This window comes from Canis aureus, chromosome 3, assembly GCF_053574225.1.
Source record: "Canis aureus isolate CA01 chromosome 3, VMU_Caureus_v.1.0, whole genome shotgun sequence".
Lineage (NCBI taxonomy): Eukaryota > Metazoa > Chordata > Mammalia > Carnivora > Canidae > Canis > Canis aureus.
This window is the reverse complement of record NC_135613.1, coordinates 79787713-79809703: the sequence shown is the minus strand read 5'-3', so window position 1 is coordinate 79809703 and position 21991 is coordinate 79787713. Positions and strand designations below refer to the sequence as shown.

At 42.9% G+C, this 21991-nt stretch overlaps 1 protein-coding gene across 15 annotated transcripts in view; it reads right to left on the bottom strand.

The window, feature by feature from the left end:
* Positions 1 to 80: 80 nt before the first annotated feature.
* CCDC15 (coiled-coil domain containing 15) overlaps positions 81 to 21991 on the bottom strand; it is an 81713-nt gene continuing 59802 nt past the window's right edge. For 10 of the 15 annotated variants that reach the window (XM_077894019.1, XM_077894020.1, XM_077894018.1 and 7 more), the window contains 3 exons: positions 2496 to 2669; positions 2201 to 2349; positions 81 to 814 (listed from right to left, as the gene is read on the bottom strand). In XM_077894019.1, coding sequence (XP_077750145.1) covers positions 693 to 814; positions 2201 to 2349; positions 2496 to 2669 — 445 coding nt within the window. In that variant the 3' untranslated portion in view covers positions 81 to 692. Of the gene's footprint in view, positions 815 to 2200; positions 2350 to 2495; positions 2670 to 3476; positions 3532 to 21991 lie in introns of those variants that run through there. The other 5 variants (XM_077894025.1, XM_077894023.1, XR_013377072.1 and 2 more) reach the window with 3 other exon arrangements.

The following is a 21991-nucleotide window of genomic DNA, read 5'->3' as shown; positions in this document are numbered from 1 at the left end:
TGCTCAACTGCTGAGCCACCCAGGCATCCCCAGATTTACTTTTTGGATAATGATTTCACATAGAAGATGCTCAAAAGACAGAGGGTTTATTCACTTTATTTTTACAATAGAAAATTATAAAATTAAAAAGTCTTAAGTCCAATGTCATTGAGTAGGGAAAGAGGTACTAAGTTTAAAAGCCAGGAGAGAAAAATCTTGAGAAAAAAATGTACATCAAATTCAGATTCTTCTCACTTCTAATTGTTATATACAACTAGAAAAGCTATCAGCAATACAGATGGCCACTGATGCTCAGAAACTCATTTCATCATCTTCTTTTTGGCTTTATCTAGACATTTTCAATCTTGTCAAGACTCAAAGTCAAGACTTTAAGAAAGACAAAATGAGAGAATCTCAAAGATTTCTCATGATCTCTTCTGACCAGAGCAGAGCTATTGGTCTGACTGATCATTTGAAAACAATGGACTCCATACAGTTCATGGCAAAAACACAGGTTTGGAGGTCAACTTTCAATTTCAGTTACAAGCAGAGACTGAAACAATGGTTATGATCTAGTTATAGAGATGACTGTCATATGTGACAGTCCTTCTTACCAGATTAACATTTAACATTTTAACAGCTTTTCCTAAATAATCTCTCAGGGTTGATTTTAAGTGAAGAGTGAAACACTAACAATTGGATTCAGATTCTCATTACAGATTTTTCAAAGTCCGTCTGTGTGCAGAAGCCAAATTATGCATGGCGACTCGAAGAGCTGAGGTCCCCTCAGGCATATCACAGGAATTGATGACGGAATGCAGTGCCCGGGTATATGCTGCAAATAAAGGTTTGCACAGTGATGAATGAAATCAAATTCTAAACTACTCTCCCAATCTCCTTCCCATTAGTACTGCTTCTTTACCAAGTCTCATAGGTATTTTGTCTATTCATTGAATAAATATTTATTGAGCACTTAGTACATGCCAAGCACTCCATGAGGACAGAAAAGATAATGAAGAGAATGAACATACAAATTATTAAATTGCAGTGTAACACTCTCAAACTAGAGGTATATACAAAATATCATCACAGAAAGAAGTTCAGAATGAATGAAAAATACATCTAGGAAAAGATGGAAAAGATTTCCAGAAGTAGTAACATTTAGGATGGTCTTGAAGGATTAATAAGAGTAAAGGAAAGAAGGCCTTCTAGGCAGAAAAATACATAGTGTAAAAGGTATAAAAAAGTGATATATACTGGAAATAGCAAGTTTGATAAGGCTCGAGTGTCACCTGGGGCCAGAGAGAAAATATGCCAATATGGCATACATTTTGTACTGTAATAGTGAACCCTCAAAGTTTTAGAATAGAGGAAGGGCATGATAAGATTTGTGTTTTTAAAATTTAACTCATGGAACTGATGAGAAACTTGTATCACACGGATGGGGCAGTAGGAGTACAAATACTGGCAGTATTTTTGGTGTGTACATGAAGCCTGTATTATCTCTACACTATGTACATCAATATATTTAAGGATGTCCTGGAAACAGAAACATTAGTGCTAATAAGAAGGACTCTGTATTCTCAAGCTGGAACTTCTGAATACAGAGTTTATATGGGTCCTCATATTCCTCAGTGTCACTCGGCATAACTGGGAGTCTAACATGGATATGGATGGTAATAAGTCTATCTTAAGTGTCATGAAAATTTTCGATAACAGGGAATTCAACTGGACAGAGGCCTAACTTAGATGGCCATAAAACAGAAGCTCTAGGGAATCCTGGGTAGCTCAGTGGTTGAGCATTTGCCTTCGGCTCAGGGCGTGCTCCCGGTCCTCACATCGGGCTCCCTACATATGGAGCCTGCTTCTCCCTCTGCCTATATTTCTGTCTCTCATGAATAAATAAATAAAATCTTAAAAAAAAAAAAAGCTCTAATTTCTTCATTTATAGGAGAACCTGGAATCCAAGTCTCCCAACAGTGGAGTGGAAATATTTCCCTAGCATAAATGGAGACAAGAAGATAGCAGACCTCAAAAAGGATTATAACTCACTATAATTGTTTTTATTGCCTCAGAGTTGTTTTATAAGGGGTTATAACAGTCTCTGATATAAGTAAATACCCAATAAATGCTAACTTCCTATTATCACTACATTTATTGTTTAGTCTTTTTTTATTTTTTTAATTGCCATCAGGCTCAACCATTCCTTTAAGAAGCTTACCTCTATGGTTTTTATAGAAAATACAATTGTTGGCACAGGTATCAGGATGAGCATCCCAAAAGTCAGGACCACAACAGCAGAGGGGAGGTAAAGTAATATTATACAGTCGCATTTTCTCCTGGATCTGGGCTCTCAGAGCTTCCATATATCTATAAAGATACAGTTTGATCAGGCAAAGTGAACCACTAGGAAGAGAATGAGCATGAGTTCCTATTTTACTACCGGCTTTAACCGTTAATACTATTTCACATCTCCATACCAATACAAAGACTTTATGCCGAACTTTTCAAAATACCTTTGGCATTCCTTTTCTCTCTGTTGTTGTTTTTCTCTGGCTCCTTTTATTTCCTCAAGTTGTAGCTGGGCTAGTATCTCACTCATCTTCTCTGAATATGGCTCTTCATGAAAGTTCATTCTTAGTATCCTCTGTTCTTCAGCATAACGCTGCTGCTCTTTTTTCTTCTTAATTCTGAGAATAAAATCATAACATGGTTAGGAATTTCATAAAATAATTATTGAGAATTAGCTTCTAGACCCAAATGATTCAAGGAATTCCCAGAGATAAGAGTCAGGAAACCAGTGTAACACCCTTAGAATAGCCTCAGAAATTCCTGCTGGCTTATCTGAATTTATTCTACAGCTCACATAAATATACAGCCTCTCAAATGCCAATGACCACTGGTTACATATAAAAAAGTTTTTCTGTAAGAATCCAAGTACAAAAGCTTTCTTACCTTAAACAACAAATAAATAGGTAAGTCAACCAACCCAACCAACTAACCAGACAAAACACAAAAACAATGGTTTTTATGGCTCTGGACATCAGGCAATGAGAAATAGTGATTCTTGATGGATGGTAAACAAATGAAGTGAGCCCAAAATTGCCCAAGCCTATTGCCTTGAAAGTTTCCAGGCAGCGGCACAAGGTGAGAGTGCGAAGGTAGAGGCTGGTAGCCTCCCTGAATTATGAAGATGGAGCTGAAGGTCCAGGGACACAAAGGCAACTAGAGTTCATAAGAGGGAACACTAGAAAGGAGAGAGCTGCTCAAGAGAGAAAACATGGAGATCTGTAGAGGGTCTCCTTCTAATACACAGCAGAGTACTCTGACTTATTTGAGGAAATAACCTGAGGCTAGGGACAGAATCATCAAAACAGGTAACAAGGAACATAGCCTTGTGCTCACACAGAGCTGGGAATAGTGCCTGTTCTCACCAATCAGACTTGAAAAACTCATAATACACAGGGCATTGGGTAGAGTTTTCAGGATGATCTTACCTCCACAGTGGGGAATAATGATTAGTCCTCAGCTGAGCACTGCACCAGACACAACCTAGTAAATCATAAAAGCAAAGCCCCAAAGTAATTTAATTGCACCCCAAAAGCTCAGAAAAATTTGTAAGAATATAGAGATATCTAGCAACCAACAAGGTAAAATTCACAATGCTTGACATCTAATCAAAGATTACCAAGCATGTTGGGATGCCTGGGTGGCTCAGTGGTTGAGTGTCTGCCTTTGGCTCAAGGTGTGATCCCGGAGTCCCAGGATTGAGTCCCACATCGGGCTTCCTGCATGGAGCCTACTTCTCCCTCTGCCTGTGTCTCTACCTCTCTCTCTCTGTGTGTGTCTCTCATGAATAAATATATAAAATCTTAAAAAAAAAAAAAAGATTACCAAGCATGCAAAAAAGCAGGAAAACATATTCATAATGAAAAGAATAACCAATCGGGAAAAAAAAATGACCAATCGGAATCAACCTAGAACTGAGTTATTAGAATTAACACAGGAACACATTAGAACAGTTATTATGTCTACATTTTATGCGTTCAAAAAGTTAAGATATAAAAAAGACAAATCAAACTTTTTGAGGTGAAAACTACAATTTCTGAAATGAAAAATACACAGGACAATAAGCCTATATCTAATGGAATCAAGAAGTAATAACCTTTCAAAACAGAAAGCACCAGGCCCACATGGGTTTGTAGAAGAAATTATACCAGTTCTCTACAATCTTCTTTCAGAGGACAGAAACAGAAAGAATATTTAACTCATTCTATAAAGAGGCCAGCACTAACCTAATAAGAAAACCAGACAAAGATATTACAGGAAAAGAAAACTAGAGGGATGTCTGGGTGGCTCAGTCAATTAAGTGTCTGCCTTCAGTTCAGGTCATGATCTCAGGGTCCTGGGATTAAGCCTCGCATTGGGCTTCCTGCTCTATGAGGAGTCTGCTTCTCCTCTCCCCCTGCCCGCACCCTGTTTGTACTCTCTCTGCCTCTCTCTCAAATAAATAAATAAAATCTTAAAAAAAAAAACCTAGAGACCAGTATTTCTCAGGAACATAGAGACAAAAATTCTCAAAAGTCGAAACCAACAATGTATAAAAAGAATTATATGCCAAGACCAAATGGGACTTATCCCAGGAATGCAAGGCTGGTTCAACATGAGAAAAAAAACAAAACAAAACAATGTAATCTATCACATCAACAGGCTAAGTAAGAAAAAGCACATGGCCCTACAGATATATGCAAAAAAGCATTGGACAAGATCCATCACCATTTGTGATACTCTTGGTAAAGTAGAAATAAAAGGAACTTCCTAACCTTGATAAAGAGTATCTACAAAAAACCTACAGCTAGGGCAGCCCCGGTGGCTCGGTGGTTTAGCACTGCCTTCAGCCCAGGGCAGGATCTTGGAGACCCAGGATCGAGTCCCGCATCAGGCTCCCTGTGTGGAGCCTGCTTCTCCCTCTGCCTATCTCTATGTTCTCAAGAATAAATAAATAAAAAATCTTAAAAAAAAAAAAAAAACCTACAGCTAACATCATACTCAAAAAACATGATGAAACGATAAACCTGCTCACTAGACTCAGGAATAAGGCAAGACTGTCTCCTCTCACCATTCCTTTTCAACACGGTACTGAAAGTGTTACTGAAATGCAATAAGACAAGAAAAGGAAATACAAGAGAAACAGATTGGGAAGGAAAATAAAAAGCTGTCTTTGTTTCCAGATGACATGATAGTCTATGTTCTTCCCAACCTGATCTTACAGATTCAATGCAATTCCAATAAAAATCCTAACAAGTCATTTTATAGATATTCACAAACTGATTCTAAAGTTTATATGGAGAGGCAAAATTCCCAGAATAGCCAACATAATACTGAAGGGAAAAAACAAAGTTGGAAGATACACACTACTCAACTTCAAGACTTATTACAAAGCCAAGTAACAAGACAATGTGGTATTGGTGGGAGAACAGACAAATAGAACAGGATGGAACAAAAAGTCCAGAAATAGGCCCACCTTAATATAGTCATTGACCTTTGACAAAGAAGCAAAGGCAATGCAATGGCACAAAGACAGTCTCTTCAACAAATGGTGCAGGAACAACTGAATATCCATGTGCAAAAAATGAATCTAGACATAGATAGACCTTATACTCCTCACAGAATTAACTCATAAAAGGGTCACAGAATTAACTGTAAAACACAAAACTACAAAACTCCTAGAAGATAACTTAGGAGAAAATCTACATGACTTTGTGTATGATGTTTGAGATACAACATCAAAAGTATGATCCATAAAGGAAATAACTGTTAAGCTAGGCTCCATTAAAATCAGAAACTTCCAATAAAAAAAAAAAAATCAGAAACTTCTGCTCTGCAAAAGGCACCGTCAAAAGAATGAGAAGACAAGCCACAGACTGGGAGAAAATACTTGCAGAACGTATCTGATAAGACTATTAACCAAAAATACAAAGAACTCTTATAACTCAATGATAAGAAAACAAATCTGATTTTAAAATGAGCCAAAGACCTGAACAGACACCTCAGCAAAGAATACAGTGTTGGCCCTGAACAACACTAGTCTGAACTGCATGCATCCACTTACATGTGGATTTCTTTTTATTTCTGTTTCTTATGATTTCCTTAGTAACATTTTCTTTTGTCTTACTTTATTGTAAGAATATAGTATATAATATACATTATATAAAACGTGTTAATCAGCTATGTTGATTATGTAATTGTGAAGGCTTCTAGTCAACAACAGACTATTAGCAGTCAAGTCTTGGGAGTGTTAAAAGTTACATGTGGATTTCTGACAGTGTAGAATATAACTGCCTCTAACTCCCATGTTGTTCAAAGGTCCTACGATTATGGGATTGTGCCTTCGTGATGAGAGAGTGAGTGAATTACTGACTGACTGACTGAATGGTCAGGTTGCCCTTTGGTGAACATTAATATGGAATACAAATATCTTCCTATCTTTTGCCCAGAAAGGTCTGTACATTAACCTCTTCCCCAGACCTTTTCACCAACTTTGCAATAACATTCCTTTCTTTTTTTTTTTTTTTTTTTTAAATAACATTCCTTTCAACCAAACCACTGACCACAGCCCACGGATCAACATGAACTCTTACCTTTCTATAAGCATAAAAGTTTAGGTTAAGTGAATGGTAATAGATCTTAGATCACCAAAACAGTCATAATGGCCATTCAAGCAATTCCCAGACTTGAGCCAATTTACAGAATGAGAACCTCTTGAATGAAGTGGAGTCCAGGCTCCCCTGAGAAAGGACCTTGCTACATTGCCAAAATTTTATACTGTTAATCTACTAGCCAGATGCCACAGGTCTCTGTGAGTCAGACTCCTGTGATTATTGCTTTGGCTCCGTTGTCCAGTTATAGTAACCACATTCCTCTTGTCCTACCACGCCAGAACCACACCATCTCTACTGCATCAGGGATCCCAGTTTGATCGTTGCAGTTCCTATTATAATGTTTGGATTACAGAGAAGAATGGTCACAGAACTCTTCAAGGATGCTGAAGTTCCCCTCACAAATTCCTCACAGTGGCAATGTAATTCCTCTTGACCCTCCTAGAGTTGGGAACACATCTTATCTAAGTCCATTCTAACATACCAATCTCCCTAAGCTTTCGGATACCTTCATCTACAATATGCCAAAGCTGTTCTGGCAGTCAACTTCATTTTGTGTAGGTTACCTTTGGGTATATGGTTTAGTCAACCAACCAAACTGTTAAAGACCTCTAACCCTTCAATCTTAAACTCTGAATTTGGAGTCTCTGTGAGTGGGCCCATACCAATAAGTCTGACTCAACTTTATATTCCATCCACCATGATCCTATCCTTTTTATCACCTAGTCTACACATACTCCCCAGATTTCTCTATGTATAAGTTGAAAAATAATGTAGTTTTCTTAGAGTGTAGTGTAGCTCCTCATAGGTCACACTTTGTACCTCCCTTGGGGCCTACTGGGACTTGAGTCTAGTTATAGGTTGAGAAACTAAGAGTGCTAGTAGGGGAAGCAAATTAATACAGGCCCAAATCAGGGCAGAGGCTACCAGGATGGGTAGGAGGGCGTGACAGTTATTTTTATGTCTCAACTTGATTTCAAGGATCACGGGACGCACATTATTCTGGGTAACTCCATGAAGATGTTTTTGGATGAGATTAACGTCGAAATCAGTAGATGACATAAAGTAGATTGCCTTCTCTAATGTGGGTGGGCCTCATCCAATCAGTTGAAGGACTGAATAGGACAAAAAGGCAGAACCTCCCAAGAGTAAGAGGGACCCTGACTGGCCTGAGCTAAGATATCAGCCTTTTCTTGACTTTAGACTCAAACTGAAATATTGGCTCTTCGTGAATATTAGGCCTGCCAGCCTTTGTTGTTGTTTTTTATTTTATTTTTTTTTATTTATTTATTTTTTTTAATTTTTTTTTTTATTTATTCATGATAGGCACACAGTGAGAGAGAGAGAGGCAGAGACACAGGCAGAGGGAGAAGCAGGCTCCATGCACCGGGAGCCTGACGTGGGATTTGATCCCGGATCTCCAGGATCGCGCCCTGGGCCAAAGGCAGGCGCCAAACCACTGCGCCACCCAGGGATCCCTGTTGTTGTTTTTTCAAGTTTATTTATTTAATTTACTTTTTTAAAAAAGATTTTATTTATTTATTCATGAGATACACAGAGAGAGGGAGAGACACAGGCAGAGGGAGAAGCAGGCTCCATGCAGGGAGCCTGACGTGGGACTCAATCCTGGGTCTCCAGGATCACACCCTAGGCTGGAGGCAGGTGCCAAATCGCTGAGCCACCCAGGGATTCCCCTATTTACATTTTTTTTTATTTACTTATTTTTAAGTAATTTCTACACCCAACATGGGGCTGGAACTCATGACCCTGAGATCAAGAGTCACATGCTCTACTGACTGAGCCAGCCAAGCCCCCCAAGCCTGCCAGCCTTTGAATGGAAACTACACCATTAGCTCTCCCAGTTCTGACTGCAACTAAACCATTAAGTCTCCTAGGTCTCCAGCTTGTAGATCTTGGGACTTGCCAATCTCAGTAATAGCGTGAACCAAATCTTTAAAATAAATCCTATACACACATAGTTTATATGTACACTGACTGTTAATGTCATATACAGCATATATGTACACACACACACACACACACACACACAATCAGTTGTGTTTCTCTGGAGAATCCTGACTAATATAGAGGGAAAGAATGAGAGAGACATTAAAATGAAAGAATACCTTTCAGCAACTGATAAAATACAAATTTGGAGGATGGGGAAAAGAGACAAGGAAACTCAGCCAGAGGACAATGGGGTTGAGATAAGTAAGTGAAGAAGATATACAGGTTTGAAGGAGACAGTGCATCTGATATACCCAGCCTGAGTTTGAAAGGCATAGGATACACCCAGGGGCACATGTATAGGTTCCTGGAGGGAACTTAGGACTAGTTCTCGGAAAACAGGTCTAGTCATGAGAAAGCAATGGGAGTCATCTCTACAGAGAACTGAAATTTTAGAGTGAATGAGGCCATGTAGATTATTTTAAAGATCCTAACCAGCTCTGACTCTACGATGAGTCTGAATTTTGGGATTATAACAGTCCTGCTTCTGATATTCTTTTTTTTTTTTTTTTTTTTTTTTTTATTTTTTTTTTTTTATTGGTGTTCAATTTACTAACATACAGAATAACACCCAGTGCCCGTCACCCATTCACTCCCACCCCCCGCCCTCCTCCCCTTCTACCACCCCTAGTTCGTTTCCCAGAGTTAGCAGTCTTTATGTTCTGTCTCCCTTTCTGATATTTCCCACACATTTCTTCTCCCTTCCCTTATTTTCCCTTTCACTATTATTTATATTCCCCAAATGAATGAGAACATATAATGTTTGTCCTTCTCCGACTGACTTACTTCACTCAGCATAATACCCTCCAGTTCCATCCACGTTGAAGCAAATGGTGGGTATTTGTCATTTCTAATAGCTGAGTAATATTCCATTGTATACATAAACCACATCTTCTTTATCCATTCATCTTTCGTTGGACACCGAGGCTCCTTCCACAGTTTGGCTATCGTGGCCATTGCTGCTAGAAACATCGGGGTGCAGGTGTCCCGGCGTTTCATTGCATTTGTATCTTTGGGGTAAATCCCCAACAGTGCAATTGCTGGGTCGTAGGGCAGGTATATTTTTAACTGTTTGAGGAACCTCCACACAGTTTTCCACAGTGGCTGCACCAGTTCACATTCCCACCAACAGTGTAAGAGGGTTCCCTTTTCTCCACATCCTCTCCAACATTTGTTGTTTCCTGCCTTGCTTCTGATATTCTTAAAGGTACCTTGGCACCTATTCTTTTCACAACTTATAGGTTGATATTGCTGATTAGTGCTTCAGAGACCACTGCTGGAATCTCTCCCACACCATCCCTGTTAGACGGTTACCCTGTAACTACTAATGCCTACAGGGACGGGAAGCTCACTGCTTCATAATCTGCCCATTTCTCTTTAGTCTGAAAGAAAAAAAGGCTGATTCTTGAGAGAAGGCTAGACTAAAAGGGAGTTAGGGGGGAAGATTAACCAGTAAAATGGAGGAAGCAGTAGGTTGGTATCAGGGAAATGAAAGGAGGGGGTAAATCAAGAAGCTACAGGAGAGTTATGACATAGGCTCCTGGTGTTATAGATGAAGAGGCCCCTGGAAGTTGAGAAGAGGATGACTCCAAAGGAGGGGCAGACACTGAAGTCAGATCCCAGTGGATAAAGATAGGCTTGGTGAGAGGAGTAAGAGTGTTGACTTTGCATTTCCCCTCCAGCAGCAAGGTGCATTTGAGCCTTTCTTGGTACTTGTAAATGGTGAACCCATTTCTATTTTGAATACTTGACTACATGAATACAATTTAGAAAGTAGGTGTAAAAGAATCTACCTTTGAATGACTGCTTGATAAAGTGGGATGTATTTTGCAGATACAATTTTATTATGGCTCACATTCATACACAATTAGGCTAGAGTCATCTGTTGCTGCATCACCAATCATCCCTACAACTTAATGGCAGGAAACAACAAAAAATACTTATCCCATTGTTTTTGTGGGTCAGGAATGCAGACAAAGGACAGTGAGGACAGCTCATCTCTGTTCCATGATGTCTGGGCCTCAGCTGAGACTCAAATGCTGAGGAGCTAGAATCATCTGAAAGCTTAACTGAGATTGGACCTGTTTCCATGAATGGCTCATTCATGTGCCTGGCAAGTTCATGCTGGAAGTTGGTTCCTCCTGACATGATCTCCACAGTGTTGCTTGAATGTCCTCACAACAGGGTGTCTGGCTTCCCAGAGTGAGCAATGCAAGGGCTCAAGGTGGAAGCTGCAATTTCTGTTAATGATCTTGCCTGGGAAGCCACACACCATCAGTGCAATCCTCTATTGGTCACATGGGTCAGTCTCTTCATTGTGTGAGGGGACTATGCAAAGGTGTGAATACCAAGAGATGTGGATCATTAAGGGCCACCTTGGAGGCTGGCTGCTGCATCTGGCATGACAGAGGTCAGTTAAAGCCAGATCAGATCACTACTGACAGAACACAAAAGCGCAGGCAACTGTCAGAGGCCCAAGCCTAACGGAGGTGGTTCATTGTCCTGGCTACTCTAGCCGTGGGGTCTAATAGAAGCTGTTCTTGGTCTATCAGGTTTGTCATCAACCCAATCCAATAACCTTCCATGGGTGGAGAGTTTATAATTTCCCAAAAGTGAAGCATTAGATGGGATCTTCAAAGCAAAGCCACACAAAGCTGCTTTGCTGGGCTGGATAAACTCTTGCTCAACACATGTCTATGGGATGCACAGTTTCTGGATGCACATTTTCTGTGGCTGCTAATGAATTTAGAGCTGAGTGGGAAGGGGTAGTGAAACAACAGCAGGGCTTCAAAAATGATTCTCCATAGAGCAAGGCTAAAAAGAAATCTATATTGACATAGTAGATTTACATGAAAATAGTCTTTCCACTCTTTGTAAACAGCCATAAATAAGGATAAGCAGTGACATGCAACACTTTGCAGGAGCCAGCAGGAGTTTCTGCTCTGGCACACTATATGGTTTCATGCTGGAGCACCTCTGCAGTTATTCTGCTGACCTGCAGGACAACTGAAAGCCTAACATTTTTCCTTCTCATCACCTCCTACATCCCCTGGTGGGAGCTTTCCTGCCATTTTCCTTTCCAGATGGAATGACGTGGCTTGGAACAGCCTAGACAGCTTGTCCTGAACAGAAGGGCAGAGAAAACCAGTGGACAGAATGTGACAGGGCTCGGGAAACAAGGGAGAGATACCGAGGCGCCAAAAGTACAGCTGCCCCACTAGAGAAGTGTTGCCTAGAACCCTCTCTCTTCTTGGGCAGGAGCACCTCAGACAGGAGGAGTGCCCCTGTTCTCAATGGAGCTCACTAAAGCTGAGACTTGCTGCTACTGAACAGCTAAGTCAAGGTGGAAAGGAAGGGATCTTCCCTCCAGAAAAACAAGGGCTTCTGTTTCCATTACACAGCTTTTGTTATTATCATGTTATGTGACCAGGGCAAGTCTCAATCTTTCCACCTGTAGTTTCATCTGTGGATAAGAATAATCCGCTTCTCTGGAACTGAGACATGTAGTTACTAAGTGCAAAAGGAATGAGTAAATATTCACTAAACTCCAAAACACCATTAGGTGAAAGGCTTCAAAGGGGAAACTGGGCAAAAGTGTTATTTTGCTCTCCAATAATTCCCTTGGCTTCCTTCAGAGCTGTGTGGCATTAAGACAGGGCCACGGGCTTGGGAGCCAAATGCCTGGACACCTGCTTGCTCTACCTTACTATGTTTCTGGAACATAGTGCTCCCCAGGGGGCCTGCCACTTTAAAATAAGGGACTTGGGGGCAGCCCCGGTGGTGCAGTGGTTTAGCGCCGCCTGCAGCCTGGGGTGTGATCCTGGAGACCCGGGATCGAGTCCCACATCGGGCTCCCTGCATGGAGCCTGCTTTTCCCTCTGTGTCTCTGCCTCTCTCTCTCTCTCTGAATAAATTTTTTAAAAAGGGGCGGGTGGAGGACTTGTTCAGTGACCTCTGTATAGTGCTTTCTGCTCTGGTCTTCATGACCTTGAGTTTAAAGACTAGAACGGCCACATGGTGCCTTGTGGACTGTGGACCAGATGGACACCTGAACTCTCCCCCCACGTCTTCAGGAGAGCTCAGAAATTAACCCATCCCATTTCTTTACCTTTACTATATGACTGATCTTGTAAACTCTATCAGTCCCCTGCCTCACCCAGACCAATTGAATAAGGATCTGAGGGTGGAGTCCCTGCTTAGATATAGTTTAGAAACCTCTGTAGGTGGATTCAAATGTGCATTCAAAGCTAAAATCATTTAGCCCATCATCATTTACAGCTCTCAGCACAGAGGCTCAGGGGCAGGCACTGGCCCAAACACACTGTTAGTTAGCAGCATAGTTAGAAGTGGACCTCAAAGCTTGTGAACCTGAATCTCTGAAAAGTACCTAGAAGGGACTTAGATAATCTCTATCTCCCCCATCTGTGGAAACCTTGGGTTTCCGCAATAAAAATCATCCTAGATCCCAAAAGTCACAATGGAGAGACACTTCCACAGCAGGAGAGCAGCTGGACCACATACTGACTAACTTTCTGAGAATCACCCTGACGTTGGCGATCTCACTAATCACAGGTGCTACATCAAGCTGCTATCAACTACAAGACCTCTAATTTAAATTTTAGCTTTGCTAAAAGGGACAACTGATGCAAAGTAGCCACAGAAAGTCACACATAACAAGAAAATCTGCTCCTGCTTTAGTTCATTTGTCTTCTGAGAGGAAGGCTGGTTGGTTGCCTCTATGCCTAGACCCACATGGTCAGGCCATTTCTTTTTCCAGCAGACCAGAAAGTTCCATGAGGCCCATCACAGTCTGTGAAGTCAGAGCCAAGGAGAAAGGCCAGGAATCAGATTAAGGTCCATCTTGTACATTCAAGTTTCCTCTCCTGCTGACGTGAAAGGGCCACCCTCTCTGCAGCCCCACATCTCCCACAGCTGTCTCACACACTGGTCCCCTCCTCCCCTTTCAGCAAATGCATTGAAAGCAAGTAGCAGAAGGGAGGTTTTGCTATATTCTGTTTCATCATTTCCTGGGTAAGTGACCCAAGATTCAGTCACAACAGAAAGAATTGCTGGTCCTAGTCAGCAGATCTGGATGGGGGTTTTGAGTGTTTGGTCTTGCTACAAGACCTTGGGTCTATCCCTTAACTCCTCTGAGCTTTTGGCACCTCAGCTTAAAAACAGGGATCTAGAACCCCACCCCGTCTACCTCTCAGGATTGTGACAGAGATCAGTCTCACTAATGTACGTGAGAAGGATCTTTGTAAGCTGTAGAGACTGCTTGGGTGGGGAGCCTTATTAGGGAATTGAGCCTTGGATAGGAGTACAAATACTCTAAAGGATTGACTTTTCAGAGAAGCAGAATATTCTGTTAACCAAACCACTTTGGAGTTGAGAAATAGCTTCAAGGGATCCTTGCCTAGGTCTACAGGAGAACATCCCTAGTATTTATGGGTTCCCTGAGGGCGTACAACGGGGCTTATTGAGGAAGGCTTCAGCACAGACCCTGTTCTCTCCTGGGTGACAGAAGCTGTCCCAGAGACAATGCCTCCTAAGGAAAGCTACACACTGTGTTGCTGCCAACCAAACGTGATGATCTGCACTACGGTCATTCATTGTGCCTAGTACATGGGAGATGTCCATAAATATTTGTTGAATGAACTGACTTCCATGTAAGCTAGTGCCCATGCTAATCCCATACTCTCTTGAGACCTGCAACTTGTCAGGGCAGATATAGCTCATTACTGAGGATTAAATTAGAAGAAAAAAAGAAATAACCAAACAAATCTAATTATAGAATTATATATATTCATTGTAACTAAGAAGTAGGCATTACAGGTATGTACAACACATACACAACAAAAAGAAATAACACAATTCAGTTTCATAAAACTTTTCTAGTGACAGTTATTAATGAGCCCCAAACCATGCTGGGCATTGCTGTAGGCAGAATATAGAAAGAAATGACCTACAGTGTTAGAACTGAGGTGAAAGACCCCATGGTGATTGAGGGATTGGGCGGGGTCAGGAAGGATTTGAGGAGGGGGTGACATCTGATGTAGCAGAGAAGGGGAACTAAGAGAACCATCCAACCAGGGAATCATGTGACAAGTGGAAACTCTAGAGCATATGATGATTAATTCACAACAGCAACTGCTTACTGAGGAGTGGCTATGTGTGGGAACTATGCTAAATGCTTTACAGACAGTATCTCATTTGCTCCGCATGTTAACTCCATGAAGGAGGTATTTTTATTCCCATTCTATATATGAGAAAACTGGATTTCGGATGGCCACAACGTTGGAACCGGCAGGAACAGGATTCAGACACTGGTCTCACTCATGCCCTCCCCCACCACCCCTCAGTCCTTGTTCTCATGTAGTACAGCATGCACAGAATTAATTATTCATGGAGCAACAGGTATATTGGAAGAAAAGATAGGATGAGGACAAATCATGTAATTTTTTTCATGGATTCTGAGGTGCCTTTATTGAACATAGAGGCGGGGGAGGGGAGCCACAGAAGGGAAAGGCGGGGAAGAACAAGATTCGAATTGTGCTCTGAGATCACTCCAGCAGCCATAGAGGGAGTGGTCTAGAGACCACTTAAGAGGCAGTGACCAGGGATCCCTAGGTGGCGTAACGGTTTGGCGCCTGCCTTTGGCCCAGGGCGCGATCCTGGAGACCCGGGATCGAATCCCACATTCCTCCCGGGCTCCCGGTGTATGGAGCCTGCTTCTCCCTCTGCCTATGTCTCTGCCTCTCTCTCTCTCTCTCTCTCTCTCTGTGACTATCATAAATAAATAAATAAAAATTAAAAAAAAAAAAAAACAGAGGCTGTGACCATGATCCAGGCTTGGGGTAAGAGAATCACTGCTTGTCATCAAGCTCTGCCTTCAGAGTGTGGTCCCAGGAACAGCAGCCTCCTCATCACCTTGAGCTTGTGAGAAATGCAGACTCTTGAGCCCCACCCGGACCTACTGAATTAGAATCTTTATTTTAACATGATGCCCATGGGGATCCCTGGGTGGCGTAACGGTTTGGCGCCTGCCTTTGGCCCAGGGCGCGATCCTGGAGACCCGGGATCGAATCCCACATTCCTCCCGGGCTCCCGGTGTCTGGAGCCTGCTTCTCCCTCTGCCTATGTCTCTGCCTCTCTCTCTCTCTCTCTCTCTCTCTGTGACTATCATAAATAAATAAATAAAAATTAAAAAAAAAAAAAAACAGAGGCTGTGACCATGATCCAGGCTTGGGGTAAGAGAATCACTGCTTGTCATCAAGCTCTGCCTTCAGAGTGTGGTCCCAGGAACAGCAGCCTCCTCATCACCTTGAGCTTGTGAGAAATGCAGACTCTTGAGCCCCACCCGGACCTACTGAATTAGAATCTTTATTTTAACATGATGCCCATGGGGATCCCTGGGTGGCTCAGCGGTTTGGCGCCTGCCTTTGGCCCAGGGCGCGATCCTGGAGTCCCGGGATCCAGTCCCATGTCAGACTCCCAGCATGGAGCATGCTTCTCCCTCCTCCTGTGTCTCTGCCTCTCTCTCTCTCTCTCTCTCTATCATAAATAAATAAATAAATCTTTAAAAAAAAAATAACATGATGCCCAGCTAATTCTACTGCACATTGAAATTTGACCAGCACTGGCATTAAGGACAGGAGCCCTGCCTGGCTGGGACAGGAGGGGGAGATGGACACTCCTAGAGGGGCACAGTTTTGGATAGCAGATGCCTTTGAGAATCAGAGGAAAGCCAAGAAAAAAGTGCTGATGCATACCAAAATTAGCCTACAATTTTAAGGGGTAATGAGCACAAACGACTGCTGGATCTGTAAGAAATCCCTGAATCCTAATTCATTATTAATTAGTTTGGGAGGAGTGAAACGGAGTTGTTTTTCTTTTTTTTTTTAAATCAAGTCTGAAACCATAGACTGTAATTTTAGAGAACTCTTAAGAGCCTGGACAAGGCTTTGGTCACTGCAGTCAGGGCCAAGACTCTGTTCCCACTCCCCAGCCCCACTGCTAGGCATTGTTCTCCAAATCCCCTGGTGATCTGAGCAGATACCCTGGCACTACAAAACAAGGCCTACCCCAGCCTCCTTGAGCTGGGCCTGACCTGTCTGCCTGCTTTTCTTTTCTTTGGTCCCAGAAAAGCCAAAATTAGCTTCACTTTTATTCCTTTTCTTAGGTGCCTCTACATTGTATCTCAGGAAAGGATTATTGTGCTCTGGGGACTCTCTCATCATGGGATGTGGGGAAGGTGATGAGTGAAAAGGAAAATGGTCTTTGACAAATTGGTTCAACTCAGGTAATCACATGACTTTCCAGTAATTGCTCATCACTGCTTCAGGAAGGCTACTGTTTAAGCTCCCAAATATTAGCCCAATAGGAGGCCAAGGAAGGTTGGGGAGCAGTCAGAGGTTTGAAAGCATGACCACGTGAGCAAAGGACTTCTTTTGGGGGGTGAGGAGATGTTAGGGTCACTGCCAGAATAAAGAGGAATGGGAGCGACTCCTGAGCTGTGGGCTCTGGAGGCTGTGGCATTTGAGCTTGGTTTGATTCCTGGATGGATAGGCTTTCCTTGCTGACTGTTCTGGGGCCAGAAGGAAATACTTTACCTCTCACAATGAGCACTGCTTGAAAAACAAAACCATGGACAGTGATCCAGGGGGCAAATGTGATGTGAACTGTCAGAGCTAAAGGTTTCACAAAGAGAACTCAAGGTGTGGTCAGGCATTTGCCTTAAACTTCTCAAAAATTCCAGAGAGAGCTCCTACTGACCTCATTCAGACTTGCTCAGCCTGACCTCCCTGGCCATTTGGGAAATGAAAGCAGTGGTGGCAGGAGCATGTGAGGATGCTTTCCTGGGCAGGACATTTTTTCCTATTCTCATCTATCTGATGTATCTGTGGGTGGAGGTGGACAAAGGGCAGTCACTAGTGACAAAAGAGACATGAGGTGATGAGAGCCAGCCCTGCCCAGCTGACCACTGCCAGCAGCTGTTTCTCCAGCCTGCATTCCCCAGGGTTAGCCTCCCTCCCATGGAGATTTCTGATATTGGGATTCCTACTTTGGACATACATTTTCCACATCTGAAAATATGCCCTGATAGCCACACAGGGGATATATTATTTGGCAAGAGATTGGAGATATAACTTTGAAAGCCGCAATATGTTTCTACCTTCTGATGACACCTACCTACTTGAGATACCTCTCTTGCCTTGTACAACTTCTTGCTTAGGCAAACTGTAGGCAGTCTTCCACCCACTTTGTCCATACCTCCCCACAGGTCTCTTCCCCTGGCATTTCACTAGGATTTGGGATTCCTCCTCACTCCTCTACTCCCAGATGTACTAAATCAGTGAGACTTGAGAATCTGATGATAAGCAGACTGCCTGGGCTAGTGTGCTGCAGGCTGGGGCGAGTCAGCTCACAGCCTCCCAATTTGTATAGATGAATTTTTTTTAAAGATTTTATTTATTTATTCATGAGAGACACACACACACACACACAGAGAGAGAGAGAGAGAGAGAGAGAGAGAGAGAGGCAGAGACACAAGCAGAGGGAGAAGCAGTCTCCATGCAGGGAGCCCGATGTGGGACTCGATCCCGGGTCTCCAGGATCACACCCTGGGCCGAAGGCAGCACTAAAATCACTGAGCCACCCGGGCTGCCCTGTATAGATGAATTTTAGTAACCATTACACCTCACACTTCTTATACCAGTGATTCTCTACCTTGGCTGAATATCAGAATCATGCATGGGATTTTAAAAAATTAACATATAATATGGATTCCAAGCAGAGATTAGATGTGTGGGTTTCACCTCCTTCTTTAAGCACAAAAAAGTACCTTAAAATCCCCAGCAATGGTTCCACCAGATTATATGTTAGCACCTGGTCATCTCTTGGAGAATATCCCTAATGAGGGTCAATCACTTGGTCCCACAGAGGACAGGAAGCCTTCTGAACAAAAGGGATGTGGGGACCGACCCTAGGACTCATCTTTAAAAGACAAACCTCATTGGGGACAGGGAAGTACTCAGAACTTTTAGGGGTCCAAGATGGTCAAGAAAAGCTGTAGAACCTATAGTGGATCTCCGTGGGTAAGAAGGTAAGAGAATGGAGATTCTGGCTCCACTGGCTGGCGGGGCTGTAACTGGGTCTCACTCAGCATTTTAGGCCAGCTGGTATCCTGGCAGGATGCTGCTTAGGTGAACTGCTATATTAGGAGACCAAGTCAGGGTACCCCTGGCTACGGTTAGCAAAGGGAGGTCCCTTCTTGAAGGGCCACAGCTGGGCCTGAAAGACTGCTAGGAGCAGCTGGTAAGCACCAGCTGCTCACAGGGTAGGACCCATGTCCAACAGTGACACCGTAAGGCAGTGAGAGGTCACAGCAGAAGTAATGGTAACAATATTTCTCTGATGTTATTTGCCCACCAATGATCTCAGTACCTTGCACTTATTCATTCATTTAGTAACATTTAATAAGAGCTCTGTGAGGAAGTCACGACCACCCCTATTGTCCAGAGAAGGGAATTGAGTCACCGAAGTTATACGGAGAGTAGCTGCCAGGTTGTGAGCCAGGCAGTTTGGCTCCAGAGCCCACACTACTAAACACTAGTCAGGCCTTGCTGCCCCCATAACAAAAGCCATCATTTTTGTGCATTTACTGTGTGCTTCTATGTTGTCTGTGCTCTCTTAATCCTCACCACTATCTTATGACATGAGTACTGTTTCAATTTCCATTTCACAGATGAGGAAATTGAGACCCAGTGAAGATAAGTAGTGGACTGCTCATTATCCATTTTCATTCCCCTGGGAAAAAAAGGCTAATCTCACCCACAGCAGTTCCTTCACTTTTTCAAACTTCTAAACCTTTAGGCTTCTCAGAAAACTGAAGCTAGATGAGAATCTTTACTAGATGATAATGATACTGAGTGCATGTCCTGCAATAAAAACATGTGTAGTCTTTAGCAAGGAACTGGAACAACAAAGATGATATGACAATACTTCCACCTCTAAGTCTGTAAAAGCAGATCATTTTAATTTCAGCGGTCCTGCCCCAGACTTACTAAATCAGAATACATGAAAGGTGAGGCCAGGAAACCTGAACTAAAGCAAACCACGAGAGCTTCTAGTACACAGCCAGGGTTGAGAGGCACCATCTTTATTTCATAGTATTATTTTGCAGCCCCCAATGAGCACGCAGCAGTATTTCCAAAAACCATCTGTAGCTTTTAAATTTTTTTACTTGGAGAGGAGCTGGTTAAGGATAGGGGCAGAGAAGCAAAGGCCACGGGGCTCAATGCTCACATCCACGTGCTCTCCATGCCCTCCCCTGGCCTTCTCAACTTAAAAAGTCATCATCTGTTCTTCAAAGATAGGTCCAAATGTCTTCTTCCCAGTGAACCCTTGCCCTGTCCAGCTTCCTCTCCTCCAGCCTTGTCCTGCCAAAGGACTGCATCTTGTGAGCCTGTGGCACACGCTTCCCTTAAAGCACTGCTTACCTCATCCCCTCTCTGTGCTCTCCCCGCACCAGGCAAGACACACCTGCAGGACTGGCAATAATTTACATGTTCCCCCTGGCCCAGCAGATGTCTGGGACATAGCAGCCTATCAGAAAGTGCTAGTTGAATGAATATAAAAGAGAGAAGACAAAGATATAAGGAAGACAAAAAGGGCCATACGTGGAGGATGGCTAGTGAAATCTGATTCAGTGCTGACCCCTTGAGCACATGTGATCCTTGCCCTGAACCATAGGACAGCCAGTCCAGGGTCACTTGGTCACCTTGGAACTGTGGGCAGAGTACCGACAGTGAGGTGAAAACATTTATGATTTCACCAGGAATCATTTCTTTCTCTTTCTCTTTCTTTCTTTCTTTTTTTTTTTAAAGATAGATTTATTTATTGATTGATTGATTTATGATAGACACAGAGAGAGAGAGAGAGAGAGAGAGAGAGAGAGGCAGAGACACAGGCAGAGGGAGAAGCAGGCTCCAATGCTGGGAGCCTGATGTGGGACTCGATCCCGGGACTCCAGGATCACGCCCTGGGCCAAAGGCAAGTGCCAAACTGCCGAGTCACCCAGGGATCCCCTCTTTTTTTTTTTTTTTTAAAGATTTAGTTTCTTATTTTAGAGAGACAGAAAGAGAGAGAGAGAGAAAGCAGGGAGGGACAGAAGGAGAGGGAGAGAAAGAATCTCCAGCAGAGTCCCCACTGAGCTTGAAGTCCAATGTGGGGCTTGATCTCACAACCCTGAGATCATGACCTGAGCCAAAATCAAGAGTAAGAGGCTTAACTGATGAAGCCATCCAACCACTCCATCATTTCTTATTTCTGTTGATACTTAAAGCAACCTTGTGAGAGACACAGGGTAGATGTTAATCTCATTTTATAGTGAGATAACTAAGGCTCATAAAGGCTGATAAATATGTCCAAGGGTCACAGGGCTGGTAAACAGAGGATGGATTAATCCAAATTAATTGCTAGATAAAAGTGGGACATATTGTTAAGGTTGGAAGAACCCTAGCATATCATCCGATCCAACTCTGGTCAATGGTGTATCTCCCCCAAAACCGCTTCAAGGAGGGGTGATGGAGTTTGTTAGAATTAACTGCAGTATAGGGGGGCTCCATGCAACCACTATGACTTGGACAGGGCCACATGAAAGTTCTCCCTGCACGGAGTTAAACTCTCTGTGGCACATCCCCACTAACTCAATCCTCTCCTCCTGAAGACCAAAGGCATTGCTCCCTTTCCACTCTGCCAGTTCCATTCCACTGCCCTTGAGATGCTGAGGCTGACATCTTGGACTGAGCGGAGGTCCCAATTCCCTTCCCTTGCAGCACTGTGGCCAAGAGTGGCCAGTGTTTGCTCAGCTAGGACGCTGGCACTGTGGATAGTGTGGGTGAGTCACCACTTGCCTATGGGGATTGAAGTCCCCATGAAGGCATTTCAAAAGGGGTATCATCCTCTGCCACTCTCTGTTCAGGAGAGTTTCAAAGAGCTATACTCCTCCAACTTCATGATGAAAATATACTCAAAACATCTAGTTGAGTTTGACCTAAAAAGGGGGGAAAGCTGCAAAATGAATTGCTTCATGCCTAGAAAGTAATAACAACAGGTATCTCACTGGCCTTTAGGAGTTAAAAAGGTCCTTTCATGGTTTGTTTTCAGTTTTTGCAGCCCATCAATAAGGTGGAGAAGTAAACTTCTTTTGCGTGAACAAGAATAACAGGACTCAGCCTCACAGCTTGCATGTGGTGGGATAAGGACTTACTCCGGGCCTTCTAGTTCTGAGGTCAATGCCTTTGACCTGCACAGGAGGCCAGAGAAAACCCTCTGCAGACCAC